At 40.8% G+C, this 13,092-nt stretch overlaps 1 protein-coding gene across 3 annotated transcripts; it reads right to left on the bottom strand.

Moving 5' to 3' along the window:
• Nucleotides 1-2,891: 2,891 nt before the first annotated feature.
• LOC133921016 (serine/threonine-protein kinase VPS15-like) lies at nt 2,892-13,092 on the bottom strand. Of its 3 annotated transcripts, none has more exons than XM_062365714.1 (13): nt 12,720-13,092; nt 12,542-12,616; nt 12,013-12,135; nt 11,751-11,796; nt 11,507-11,667; nt 10,957-11,036; nt 10,049-10,154; nt 7,967-8,143; nt 4,975-7,878; nt 4,498-4,733; nt 4,288-4,408; nt 3,800-3,994; nt 2,892-3,172 (listed from the first exon to the last, which is right to left on the bottom strand). In XM_062365714.1, exons 1-12 carry the CDS (start codon nt 12,918-12,920, stop codon nt 3,815-3,817), a joined length of 4,410 nt encoding a protein of 1,469 aa, XP_062221698.1. In that variant the 5' UTR covers nt 12,921-13,092; the 3' UTR covers nt 2,892-3,172; nt 3,800-3,814. The 3 variants fall into 3 exon arrangements, with proteins under 3 accessions (XP_062221698.1, XP_062221697.1, XP_062221696.1); XM_062365713.1 differs by lacking the exon at nt 2,892-3,172 and adding an exon at nt 3,184-3,341; XM_062365712.1 differs by lacking the exon at nt 2,892-3,172 and having other exon boundaries at nt 3,622-3,994.

Genomic DNA, 13,092 nt, shown 5'->3' with positions numbered 1-13,092 from the left:
CCTGAATACTAACTTAATAGTGTGTCACTGCTAAACAAACATGCCGTAGGGAATGAAAATAAACGAGTTACAATAGATGCTCTCTATTAAATACACCTAAAATATTTGCCATTTCGTTGGGCATCGGGCCCTCCGTTTTAGCGTGATGGGCTTTCTCCCGCTTCCTTTCTCTCTCTGCTTCGCGTGCCTTAGCCACGGCACGCTACTTCACTATCTTTCTCATACACGCCTCCTCCTGACACTTGAGTCGTAGTTACTCATGTTGTTGTTCATACTTCCATCCTCTACTGCACGCTCATGTCGACCTCATGTTTGGCAGAGAATCCCTATAAAAACTGTTGTTTGGTGTGATCATTTAATTCTGCAAAACTACAGTAACGAGTTATTGTTGCATCTACATGGAGGTATAGAAACATATGAAAGTATTTCCTATGAAAGATGTTGATTTTGAGTAGGTATAGAAGTAACATCTATCCTTTTTATCTTAATCCAAAGTCGAACCCTACTTTAAGCATTCATCCTAAAGCAAGCACAACTCAAGGTTGAACGATTTATACAATCACATTATTGATTTTAGAGTTACAATTAATGTTAGTCCCCGAGGTGCTAGTGATATATTGTTGTGCCTAAAACTTGAGTTTACAAATACCTTTTATATGTTGAAAAGAATTATGTTTGGATAGTACGTTAATATAATAAGCTTACCATCACTTTGATTAGACAACTAGTTCATAAATAGTTCGTAAACAAAATAAATAGTCATGTCTGTTATTTGCATAGTTCGTAGTGCATAGATGTTGAATACCTAAATCATGTTAAGATGACAGATGAAAGTGATAATACAAATTAGGAAAAAAATGCTAGCTACACCAATTAATGCTATCAAGGTAAAATGGTTATCATCTCCGAGATATTAATAAGAAGTTGTATGGATGGTACCAACAAATCCACCATTATTTTCATGGTTGTCAATGTCCTCCGGAGATAGAGGCCACGGAGGGAGGGGTTGTTGTGGCATAAAATCATCATCGTTGTCATCTCGAGCTATCATGGTAATAGCACGTCCTATTTACTTGTCGGTTGTACACCGTCTCCATATGGTGTGTGAATGTCCTCTTGCAATGATCATTAAACCTTCTCCTATATTATTGTTGGAGCGTCGAGGTATTGGATTCATGAAATCATCATTCTCCATCGTCCTCATCATTTTCTAGATGAGTAGTAGAGAGCACCCCTATACCCCTTAGGTTCGCTGACCGTCGTTTAATTATATTGACTAATCAAATTCATACTAATTAATATTATACAATCTACTTACTCTAACTAAGCACATTATTATTATTATTATATAAATTCATGCTAATTACTATTATACAAATTCACGTTAAATACTATTACACTGACTAAGCAAATAATCAAATTCATATAATCAAATTAAGCAAATAATTATACAAATGTAATTGAACGGATTAAATAATATACTTACTTTAATTACTATAATTGCTACAAATATTAATTAAATATATAATTTAAGTATTTATTGTAACTCGCGCTCCTGCTCCTCCTCATCTTAGGCTGATTTTTCTCTACTCACGCTGCTGCTACTCGTTACCTCGCGCTGCTTCTCCTCTCCATATGTTGTGCTGCTGCTTCTCCTCTCCTCTCTCCCTTGCTCGCATTACTCGTTTGCTCTTTGGTCATGCTACGACTCCTTATAGCGAAACACGATAGCGCGCTCGTATTTTATAGCGAAACACAGTAGCGCACGCGTTCAAAAAGACGGCAAAAGTAAAATGATACGACACGACATGACTTGTCGTGCCGAAAGAACCAACCGACGTGATGTGAGCGGAGCTGGACTGTATTTGGTATCTCAGATACCGAATACAAGAGTTTTCGGTATCTCAGATATCAGAATTGATTTTTTTGATATTTAAGATACTGAATACAGGTGCTAGATTTATAAATATATCAACGTGTTATTTATTTTAACAAAAACGATTATATCTATTGTCTATTTTTAGATTTTTCTGCCCGGCGACCCGTATACGCCCATGCTACGCGGCAGTTTTTTTCTAGTTCCTATCAATATTTTATCATGTGGAATCTCTGAAGAATCTCTGCATTTTAATTGCATCAAAAGTAGTTGGAACGGCAAGCGTGTCGATTGTCGACAGACCTGGTCCCAGAGGATGTCCTTGCCTCCTTGGCAACGCGTATGTGTAAACTTTAATGAGATATTGCGTATGGAAGCTTTTCTTCGCAAAGCCTGAAATCTCCATCATGAATAATTAGCTAGTTCTTCGCCAAATCTCCGATTTTTTACTAATCAGTGCGCAAATGCGTATTCACCGTTACGTTGGTCGCGTGGACATTGCATCCCCTTTTGGCATCCCCTTTTGCATAGAGTACCAAGTTACCAACCAAAGCGGTACTAAGGTTCTGTTTGTTTTTTCTTCTGCTTTTATTTCTGAAAAAGTGGTTTATGAGAAGCTAGAAATCTGCTTTAAAAAAAATAAACTAAAACTAAGAAACTTACTTAAATATGCTTTTCTGAGATATGCTTTTCTGAAAAGCTTTGTACTGAAAAGTTAAAAATTTATTGTAAAAACCAACAGTCTATTTCCAAAAATATCTTTTCAGATAAACCAAAAACACAGCTTTTCAAAAAAGCTCCAAAACAGAAACTCAAACAGTCTCTAAAGAAGGCACCAACTCCTGTTCCCGAAGCATGCGTTAGGGCTGGTAATGGGCCGGGCAATCCGTGGGCTAAATGGGCCATTCGATCCATGGGTTGATCTCTACAGGGCCATAATGGGGTCGTCATAGGTCGTAATGAAAGTAGGTGTTATGAAACTGGTGGAATGACTTAAAGATGTGTTGCTAAACAGTGACTGAGAAAGGCGCACTCTACACAGCTACACAGGCTCTCTTTTTGAGTGCAAGCTCCTCCTGTATTTCTGGCAAGGGTCCCATCAGAAAAAAGTAAAAACTACGTCATACACCATCAGCTGGATTCTGGAATGTCTACACGATTCTTTTCTATGGAAATCCTACTGTACAGTACATACAATTATGCATAGTAGAGTAGGGTAGAACATATTGTTAACCTGGATTTCTGAATACTGGTTGGCGTATAGGTATTGTTGGATCCAGCCGCCCAGTAATACAGCTGTTACATAAATGGATATTAGCATGACATATGCACAGTAACACTAATGTGGCCTGCCTTTCATGGGACCATGAGCTCATCATTCCCTTTACCCTCTCTTTATCAGCTGGGACCCACCCCAAAGTTTATTGGGACCACATGCAGCTCTAGCGCTCTGCCTTCAATGGGCCTGAGGCGGTCAAAGGGAGAAAGGGAGCGGTCAACGAAAGGTTGCCGTTGCCCTAACTGCATGTGGGTACCAGAATAGCATATGCACAGGCAGACAATCAATTCAAGCACTAGTTGAGGCCTCCTTAACTTCCATAGCCACTTAAAATGAATTCCTCTTTGTCCAAAGTAAAATCGTGTAAAAATCTGACTCCAAGGCTCCTACCACACCCACCCGTCATCACGATTATGATGCGTTGTAAAATAAAATAAAAAAGTTATGTAAAAACAAACAAGTCATATCAAATGAAAGCATAATGGCAATTTCAACTTTGCATTGACAGAAACAAGCATACATGGCAATTTTCACTTTGTATGGATCGGAATCATCTTCTGTACACCAATAAACTAGTGACATATGTACCGTGTAAGGAGTAAGCAGGCTAAATATGTACATGAGGGTTAAGCTTGTCATCTTACCCATTGCTGGAGCAGCTATTTCCACACCTTGATGGCACCGTCTCTGCTGGCTGATATCAACCTTTGGCTCGACAAGTTGAAGGACGCCAGCGCGAGTATAGCGTCACGGTGGCACCCGGCGGAATCTGCAGCGGCCATCGCGAGCCGAGTCTTGTGCGTTAACCCAGAAGCCGAGGTAGGCTTTTTGCATATTTCCTGAACAGGACACGGTATTCTGTTAGAATCGACAGTGTATATATGCCTTGTCCATATCATAATCTTGTTCCCATTAACTAATGCAGAGAGAGACTATTGCTGCTTTCAAATACATCCAGTCTCTACCACTAAGAATGAAGATCAATCAAATCAAATAATGATGTGAAATCTTGATGGCACCGGTTGAAGGTTAAAGTCAGACTGGTGAATTTACATTGGTTTTTTAGTAAATACCAGGGAAATGTAAATGGTGGGCCAGACGAAAGAGCTATCCAACAAGAACAGAAAATTACCTGCACAACTTGTACTCCAAAACTGGATCTTATATCATAACACTCGCCGTTTCCAACTCCTTTTGCTGAGGGATCAATTTCTTTTTCCAAGGGACCAGCAATACAGAAGCTTTGCTCAGGTCTTCAAAATTGTCAAACATAAAAACATCAGGATGACAGATAGTGGGAAAAAACATGCAGAAGCAAGAGTACAGCATAGTAAAATTGAACCTGGCCTGGTCCCAGTAACGAATCTTCAAGTCTGTTCCTCCAGTCAATAGGTCGCCACCTGGTAAGGGAAGCAAAGAGCGGATGCCAGGACGACGTGCAGGTGGGTCATTCAATTCATCGATTCTGTACTTATAATTTCCTGTTCGTCTCGCATCTTTGGTACTTGACTTGTTAAGAGGTCTTGAAGGTGCCTTTGGCATCACACCTTCATTCTCTGTGCTCGCCGTTCTAAACATCTGCATAGTTTGTTGAATATTCAAGATACATTTGTAGTGTTAGATACAGTTGCTCACTTCCCGAAAGGAGCAAACATTCCACTTTCTAAATCTCATGCGTCAGGAGCAGATTTAATTCAGGAAAGAATAACATTTTACTCATGAGGGTGTGGCAACAGTAATCTCTGAACCATGATAAATCTGTACATGAGTATTCTACCAACAGAACTCAGAAAAAACTAATCAGAAAACTTTTTATTACCTGGTGACAACTACCATTCTCAGCATTCCATAGGGAAACTTCGTTGCAGCCTGCGGCAACAAAAACCAATGGCCTTCCAGAAGAAGATATTGAATTCGGTGGTGGTATAAGCAAGCACAATTTCTCTATAGGGCTGACAGTGGAGTAGTTCCATGAGTTAACAGGCAGCAAAAACCTGTTATCCCACAATGTAAGAACACCTCTTGAAGAACCTGAGATGAACCAGTTTCCACACTGACCCACTACAAGTGCTGATATATAGCCCTGACCTGGTGAGGATTTAAATGACCAAGATTCTGAGTTGGTCCGTGTATCCCATTTATGGATGCCACAATGTTCTGTGCTGAAAAGGACGGTTGGGCTAAAACTGTCAGATGAACAATTTACAACACTGAGAATTGCACCTTCTTTCATATCTTTCCTTTTTACATCAACAATGCCAGAATACCTCTCCACAACACTCCCAACGCCGCGTGCACAATCAACAGAAAACAAGTGTAATGTACCATCACTGGCACCAACAGCAACCTGAGAAGTGCCATGAAGCATTTCCGTACATAGAGCTCGGCTACTACCCAGGCTATATGTTAGCCTAGATCTGAAGGCAATGTCCTTTTCCAACTTTCTTGAATCCCATATCTTGATACTTGAATCATCCGAAGCAGTCACAAAAAAGGTATTGTCATTCGATACGGCTATATCATTGACAGACAAGCGATGTTCCTGTAGATGTGCCACTAAAACTCCACGTGGCCTCCATCCAGTCTCCAGGGCCACTCCTGATCTGGTGAACGACGGCAATCCTGGAGTATCAGAGTTTGAAATGCTATCCTCTGGCAAAGAGGAGCTGCTCTTCATAGAGTCATTGATGCTTAAATCTCGGCGCTTGCTACTGAAATGATCATCTCTAGTCTGCACGCCTGGACGGTTGGGTTCCAACCAAGGTAGCCTTATTGAAGCTTTGTACACCGACGAATCAGGGACCATGTGTGTTTCTCCTAAACCACGCTTATCAGTAAAAACAGAGTAAGATGGTATTCCTTTAGACAAGCCATCATAAAAGGAACTATTCCCAGCAGATGCATGCAATGCAAAGCCAGAATATAATGATTTATCAGAAGAAACTGAATCTTTGATGTCCAAAGACATGTTGCTGGAAATATTAGGGCTTCTCAATCTTGCAGCATCTTCAAGAATGGTTGAGGATCTACTTTGTACTGTAGCAGGGTATCTTACACCATGAACTGTCAGTTCTTTTTTGCCACCATTCTTCAGTAAAATGTCTCCCATATCCTGAGAATCCTCTAAAGCTTGGTATAAGACTGATTTTGAGACTGGAGGCTTAAGACATGAAAGAAGAGCAGTTTCAGAGGTCAATGAAGGTGGTTCCCTGTGTAGGAAATGCCTTAGGTGTGGAGAAAGATATACATAAGTATCTACAGACCCTAAGCTTTCGCTGCAAGCAGCAACAAGTCTTACAGCAGACCGTTTAACCCAATTGATCGGATAACAGAGCAGGGGAAGAGCCTTTCCAAATAGGCCAACAATGACTCTTTTCCTCAAATAACCACTTTTGCACATCATGGTCAAGCAATCAAGTGCATTTACAAGCACAGCCTCCATAGCATCACTTAGTGCCTGTTCAAGATATGGCAAAAGATATTCCTCAACACTTCTTGAACCAATAAAATAGCAAACAAAGACGATCTGACCAAAGAAAACTGCACGGAGCTGCTCATCACGGTCATTTAGAAATGCTGGAAGTATAGGAAGAAGAAAATCATTACTTTGTTTGTGCCCAAAGAAGTAACACAAATAACCAATATCCTGTAGAAGAGCTCTACGGACATTAGGTGTCTGCTTTTGCCCCATTACCAACTCTTGTACTATTTCATAAATAGATTTCCTAAGATCTGCAAGTTGACCATCAATTTTATCTTGCTTCTTCACTGGTGATTCAGTGGACTGTGATCTGAGAGCTACCACTGATTCATCTAGAGGACCAATATCAGTCATGCTACAAGAACGGAGTAGGAATCTATAAGCTGTTAAAGCCAGCTTATGAATGTTGCTAGCATAGCAAACTCTAACACTCTCCTCCGCATCATCAGGGAGCAAAGAGAGCATTGGGAGGATGTACTCCAGGAATATCACTGCATCACTGATAGGAAAGTCTTGAACAAGACAGAGAACATCACATAAGGTTTCCAAAGCAGCGCAGCGAACAATGGCAGCTGGATCTGAAAGCATTGCAATCACATAGGGAACCACTAGCTGTAAGCGACTATCATCATCTATGTATGTGGAAGAAAACTTCAGAAGAATGAGACTGGTCCTTCTAAGCTCTGGTTTTTTCACACTGCGTATGCATGAACAGAGTAATGAGGCAAGCAAGACCATGCCTTCACAGGTCACCTTGGAGCCTATCTGTTGAAAAATGTCAAAGCTATAGGTATCGGATTGGCCATCATAACCAGCCACTAAGGAGCGTAAATTACTCTTTGAGATCTTCTGCACATAGGATACAGCATTGTTCTGGCCCATCAAACCACTTCCAATTTGTCTTCCTGCTTGAATAACACTTGCACAGGAATTGCTTGAAGCAACAAAATGGTCCATGCCCTGTGTTACCTTTGTGCATGTGTGGTTGCTCCTGTGCTCCACTTCTTTGAGGAGGAAATTGAGATCTCCAACAATCTGTTGATGGTCTATAGGAATATTTTTCTTAACTACATATGTGTTTTTCGCAGAATCTCCTGGTGAGTTTGTCATTTGCCGTCTGATGCCTTTTTCCTCAGATAGTTCCTTATTCTCACACAAAGTAGATCCCACAATTTGTTCAATTGCTGAGCCACTCATCATTATTTCATGTATCTTTTCAAAATTTTCTTGTGTCTTCTCGACCTGTATAAAGAAAATTATGTTTGGATGCTTGTTGTGAACAGTAGTAGCAAAGGAAACAGAAGTTACCACAAACTTGAATGGTGCTTACCCTGGTATCTGAGTCAAGTGGAACAATATCCGAGAAGAACTTGTGCAAAAAATTTGAAAAATAAATCGGGAATACAACAGATTCATATTTTTGCAGATAGCTTCTACATGACAGCCTTTCTTTTGGGTCCAATTGGGTCATGTGAAGTATCATGTCACGAATACCAGAATCTTGTATCTGCAAGCACAAGTTAATATTAACCCTTTTTTGTTGTAGGGTATATCTGAATGGAACCCAGCAATCCTTTAGTCAAATAACATCAAGAAATAGCAGCCGAATCAGTAAGGATATGCCATGGAAATGAAAGCATGTCCATATGCAACAAAGGCTTACTGCCTACATCACGCATCTTTTTACAAGTACACATTTTTCACAAATGAATCTCAAATCCAAAAAAATGCACCTCAAGTCAAGTTCATTTGCACTGATTAGACACAAAAAATATCCTCTTTCTTCTTTCAGGTCCTTCTAACATACTATTGAAGTACATACATAGTAAGGCCTGCTGAAGTAGACTACATGCTATTTTATTGGCATTTGGCAGTGTAAAAAAGTTTAACTCCTGATACTACCATGGGGAACTGTTGAGATACTTTGTTTGATGAATTCTATGATTTTTCAATTGCTCTAAGACTTGTTTAATGGGCAATCATGGACATGGAAACAATATCAAGTTTGCATTTCTAGGATTGCCGATGATAGGCCTGAAATTCTATATTGCATTGAGTTACGCAAAAGGATTTGGTTCATGGAAACTCGTATGAGTGAAGAGTCTACCAGTCATTTGAAAGTCTCCATACTGACCTTCTTAAAGCCTGGAAAAAAAACTAATATTGGTCCAATAGGTTAGCTACTACTCTACGGCATAAGAGGTATGAACAGTCAGCCTTTTAGCACAACAAATGAAACATTTGGATCATGCATAATACCTATGATCCCAAATATAAGTCCAATTAGGATTTTTGTTGGTCAAACTTTTTTAGCTTTGACCATTAATATCTAAAAAGCCATATAGATTGATAGCATAATATTGATGTTAGATTCATCATGAAAAATTCTTTCGCAATATTTACATAGATATTGCTAGTCGAAGTGTCATATTGGAAACCGTGTCGATGTCTTAATGCACTTATATTTGGGATCAAAGGAAGTAGTAAACATTCCCATATTCTACTAGTACATTAGCTAAAAATTCATAGCCCAAGAAATTTTGCAAAATACAAGTTTGAAACAGAATACGTAAGAAATGACCCTGTGCCACATGTGTTTTGGTCTCAAAATTATTAAGGTAAATTTTGTTTTTTTGTGGCTTTTGCTGCTGTTCAACAAGGCAACAACGTGAAGTACTTCAGGGTAAAGCCAGAGGTGGCCATCACCATTGCCAAGTGGCAGACGAATCCTTGCGCCGCCGGGACCCAAACACCGCCAAGAGCAACGCATGCACGAGGGCAGGAGGGAGGCGGAGGCGTGCTGCCATGCAGGACCTTGACCCAAAGGTCACATCCTAGAGCTGGTGGATTGGGGGAAGGTAGAGGAGGATAAGGCTGAGGACATAATGGTCCTTTTCCCCTTCTCCCTCCCAAATGTGCCAAATATAGGGGCAGTGTCCTACAGCAATTGAACACAATTTAGTAGTGTCTACTGGCCAATTGCACTATAACGGTGTCCTTGAGCAAAAGCCACAAAATAACAGTGTCCTCGGCCAAATTCGCCAACTTTTAAACAAGTGAATTTACAGAATAACAAGATTAAACAGAATGAATTAATCGTCCCCAACTCCCCATCACAGATAGCTGTGCAGGCACTCATGCTGAGAGGTAAGAAACAGATATGCCAACCCAAAAACTATCTACTATATACTACTTAAAAAGTAGCAAAAGAGTCATGCGCCCACGTGATCAGCCCTGCCGCCCACCTGGTGAGTCCCGCTTTTTTTTTGCCTTTTTTTGTTTTTTTGAAGACTTCCTCATTGAAGTTTTTGTGGCTCCCGTTGCAACGCACGGGCACGTAACTAGTATGTTAAAATGATTAAAAACAAAGGATCAAACTGAAGAAAAAGAGCAAGGGAACAACACAAAAAACCTTTTCTAGGGTATGCATGGGGTCATACTGACCACGCCGATAAGCCAAAAGTTGTGAAAGCTCAAATAGTGGCTGACCTTCTAGGAAAAGTTCAGCGAGAACACACCTGAAAAGAAGATAAATAGTTTACCATTTGATAATCAGCTCTTTGTTATAAAGAAAATGACTATCATGTCAGTGCAGGATTCTAACATAGTAGATTACAGCAGAAAAATCTGGAGCTGGTGGAGAAATTAACAAAATCCATGTTCTAGCAACAACTAATTTACTTCTGGAGCTTATCTATTCATGCAATCGAGAAGCTAAATAAAGAAGAGATGTACAAATACTCGATGTAGACAAAGCAAAAGTACAGAGGAGAGGTCCTTCTATTCTAACTTCCATTTTGAAAGAAACATAAACTCTTACAAATTCTAACTGAGTGTGCTCCTAAGGTATGCAAGGAAATGATAAGGAGGGCAATATCTGTTAATAAACAAGATGCCCCAAAAGGATCCAAAATATCTTCAATGTATTCCCCTATTAATGTAATAGTTGAGTATCTCTGTGGAGGCATGTCTCAAGGGTCGAGATATAGAGTACTTAATCCTAAAAAAAAAAGTCTAAATGGACAACGATGGCGTCTACATTGTTCATAAACGATTAGTTTTTGCATTAACTTATGATAATTGTCTTCCGAAATCATCAGCTTTCATCTCAACAGAATAATTTTATGCCTCCTTTCCACAGAAGAGATCAAATGGCAATGCAGCCCATGAGACCAAACTTGCATGTCCAAGCAAAATATAATGGTGGCAAAACTATTAGCATATGACATGGAAAGCACACATAGTCATGCCACATTAAGTGGTCAAAATGAAACAAAACTTACTCTAAAAAATTCACATATGTCAAACGCTAACGCGTACCCGAGAGAAAATATATCCATAGATGGCTGCAGAGGTGCATCAGCTGCAACTTGGGCCTCACTACCATGCTCGTAGAATCTCTGGATAAATTGAATTCGTTTACAAAATAGTAATTAGGAAACAAAAAGTAAGTGTCATATCTTATAAAAATGTTGCATATAAGTATTAAACAGCACATTATTGCCTTCGACAACATCACAAAATGATACAAATGTTTTCCTTCTACAAAACAGGACTACCACGCAGTACGCCAGCTATTTCATCTTCAGGATACAATGTCAGTATAGTAGCATTGAAAACTGAAAATCACAATGGTGAGAGACAAAGTCAACTAAATGAGACCTTGACTGCAGCCAGTCTTAAGTCTTAACTCACAGTTGTACTTTAAAATTTTATCATATTGCAGTTACAAGCAGGATGCAAAAATATATACCAATTTTAGTGGTATATGTAACAAATGAACCAATGAGATGAAATAAATTGAGATAAACTGGAGCAAAAGCGCAAAATGAGCTTTAAAAATTCAAATACTTTGCATCAAGAAACTCACTTCGGGCGCCAGATAGCATCTTCGCCTTCCTCCAGTGTCAAAGTAGAATGAAAAATCAGACGGATCATCATCCGGGATGTAAGTCGGTTTGAAAGATGCAAAGTCCGCAAGATATAACCAATTCCAAGATGTAACGAGTACATTTTCACATTTTATGTCACCTAACCCACAAAAAAAACTGTGAGTTAAAATTAACAGCCAAAAAAAGAATACTGCCAATGGTACTCAGACAAACCCTTCTCACCATGGCAAACTCCCTTACTATGGCTCTGCTCCACGGCATGGATTAACTGCACAACCAAATGAGCTAAGTTGACAACTATATCTGGAAAGAAGAAAAGAAATGAAGATTCACTCATACATGTGCCACTAACTTAAGTCTGATATTTATATCCGCACTTAGCAGTGAGACTATTCGACTTCCTAGGCCACAAGCAGGTGCTGGATCAACTTGTAATATTTCGTAAATATTGATAACCATCCAACACAAAAGCAAGAGGCCTCACCTGGAAAGCAAGCCATTTCTTCACAATCTGACTGAGGAAAGGGCGTGTGCTTAGTCGATCGTGCAGGTTGTTGTGGAAGTACTGCCTCAGGAGATATGCCGCCTTATCTGTTTGTAACCAAACCTGAACAAAATTGGAAGCCAAGTTAGCACACGAACCCAGATAAAATCAAATAGCATTAACCATGCCAGTTTCTTCACATCCTAATGAAATGTATATTCATATTTCGATATTTCAAACCCATATCATCTCGTGCGGAAATATCCAAATAACTTCCCACCGGATTCCATATACTCCTAAGCTCTGAGTAATGAAAATCGTTCAGGTCGTCGAAAAAAACCTTCCCACCGGAATAACCAGGCCAGAGTGACAGACTACTTGACATAACAGTCCACTAAAACCCACTAGAAGTTCCCTAATTCCACACAATAGTGCATTGGAAAACCAGTATCAATCGCCCCCCGTTCGTAACATACAGGGGAAATTGCAGACAAATCACCACCGAAAGCCCTAAGCACGAAATCCTCACCTGGAAGGGCCAGACGTGAGACCCCTCAATCCCCTTGAACGCGTTCCTGATCCGCTCTAGCCTCCGCTCATGCTCCTGCGCCACCACCAGCGATATCTCAGGACGCGATTCGAAACCAAATCCGAAGGAATTCGCTTGCGGCGCCGGAAAACAGTTGGGACGCAGTAGCTGTTGTTACCTTGAGGTCGATTGGCTCGCCGGCGCGCTTGAAGTAGACCTTGACGAGGAGGAGCCCCTCGTCGTGCTTGCAGCGGACGGACTTGAGGAAGCGGCCGCGGCTGACGACATCGAGGAGCACAAGGTTGTAGGTGGACGGGAGGTCGTGGAGGTAGTACTCCGTCGCCGACGCCTGCGTCGTCCGCGCGATCTTATTCCCCATCGCGGCCTCCGCCGCCGCCCTCCTCCTCCCTCCGCGCCGTCGGGGCCGCGGCTCGCCGGAGTCTGGGGCTTGCTTCGCTTCTCGCTTTGTGAGGTGCGTCGTGGCGCAGCGTGGCGTGGGGCGGAGGCGATCGGGTAATGTGCGATCGAGTTGGTCGAGGCCGGTGTGGTGT

The sequence above is a fragment of the Phragmites australis genome, chromosome 6 (assembly GCF_958298935.1).
Source record: "Phragmites australis chromosome 6, lpPhrAust1.1, whole genome shotgun sequence".
Lineage (NCBI taxonomy): Eukaryota > Viridiplantae > Streptophyta > Magnoliopsida > Poales > Poaceae > Phragmites > Phragmites australis.
This window is presented reverse-complemented; position numbering and strand designations above follow the sequence as displayed.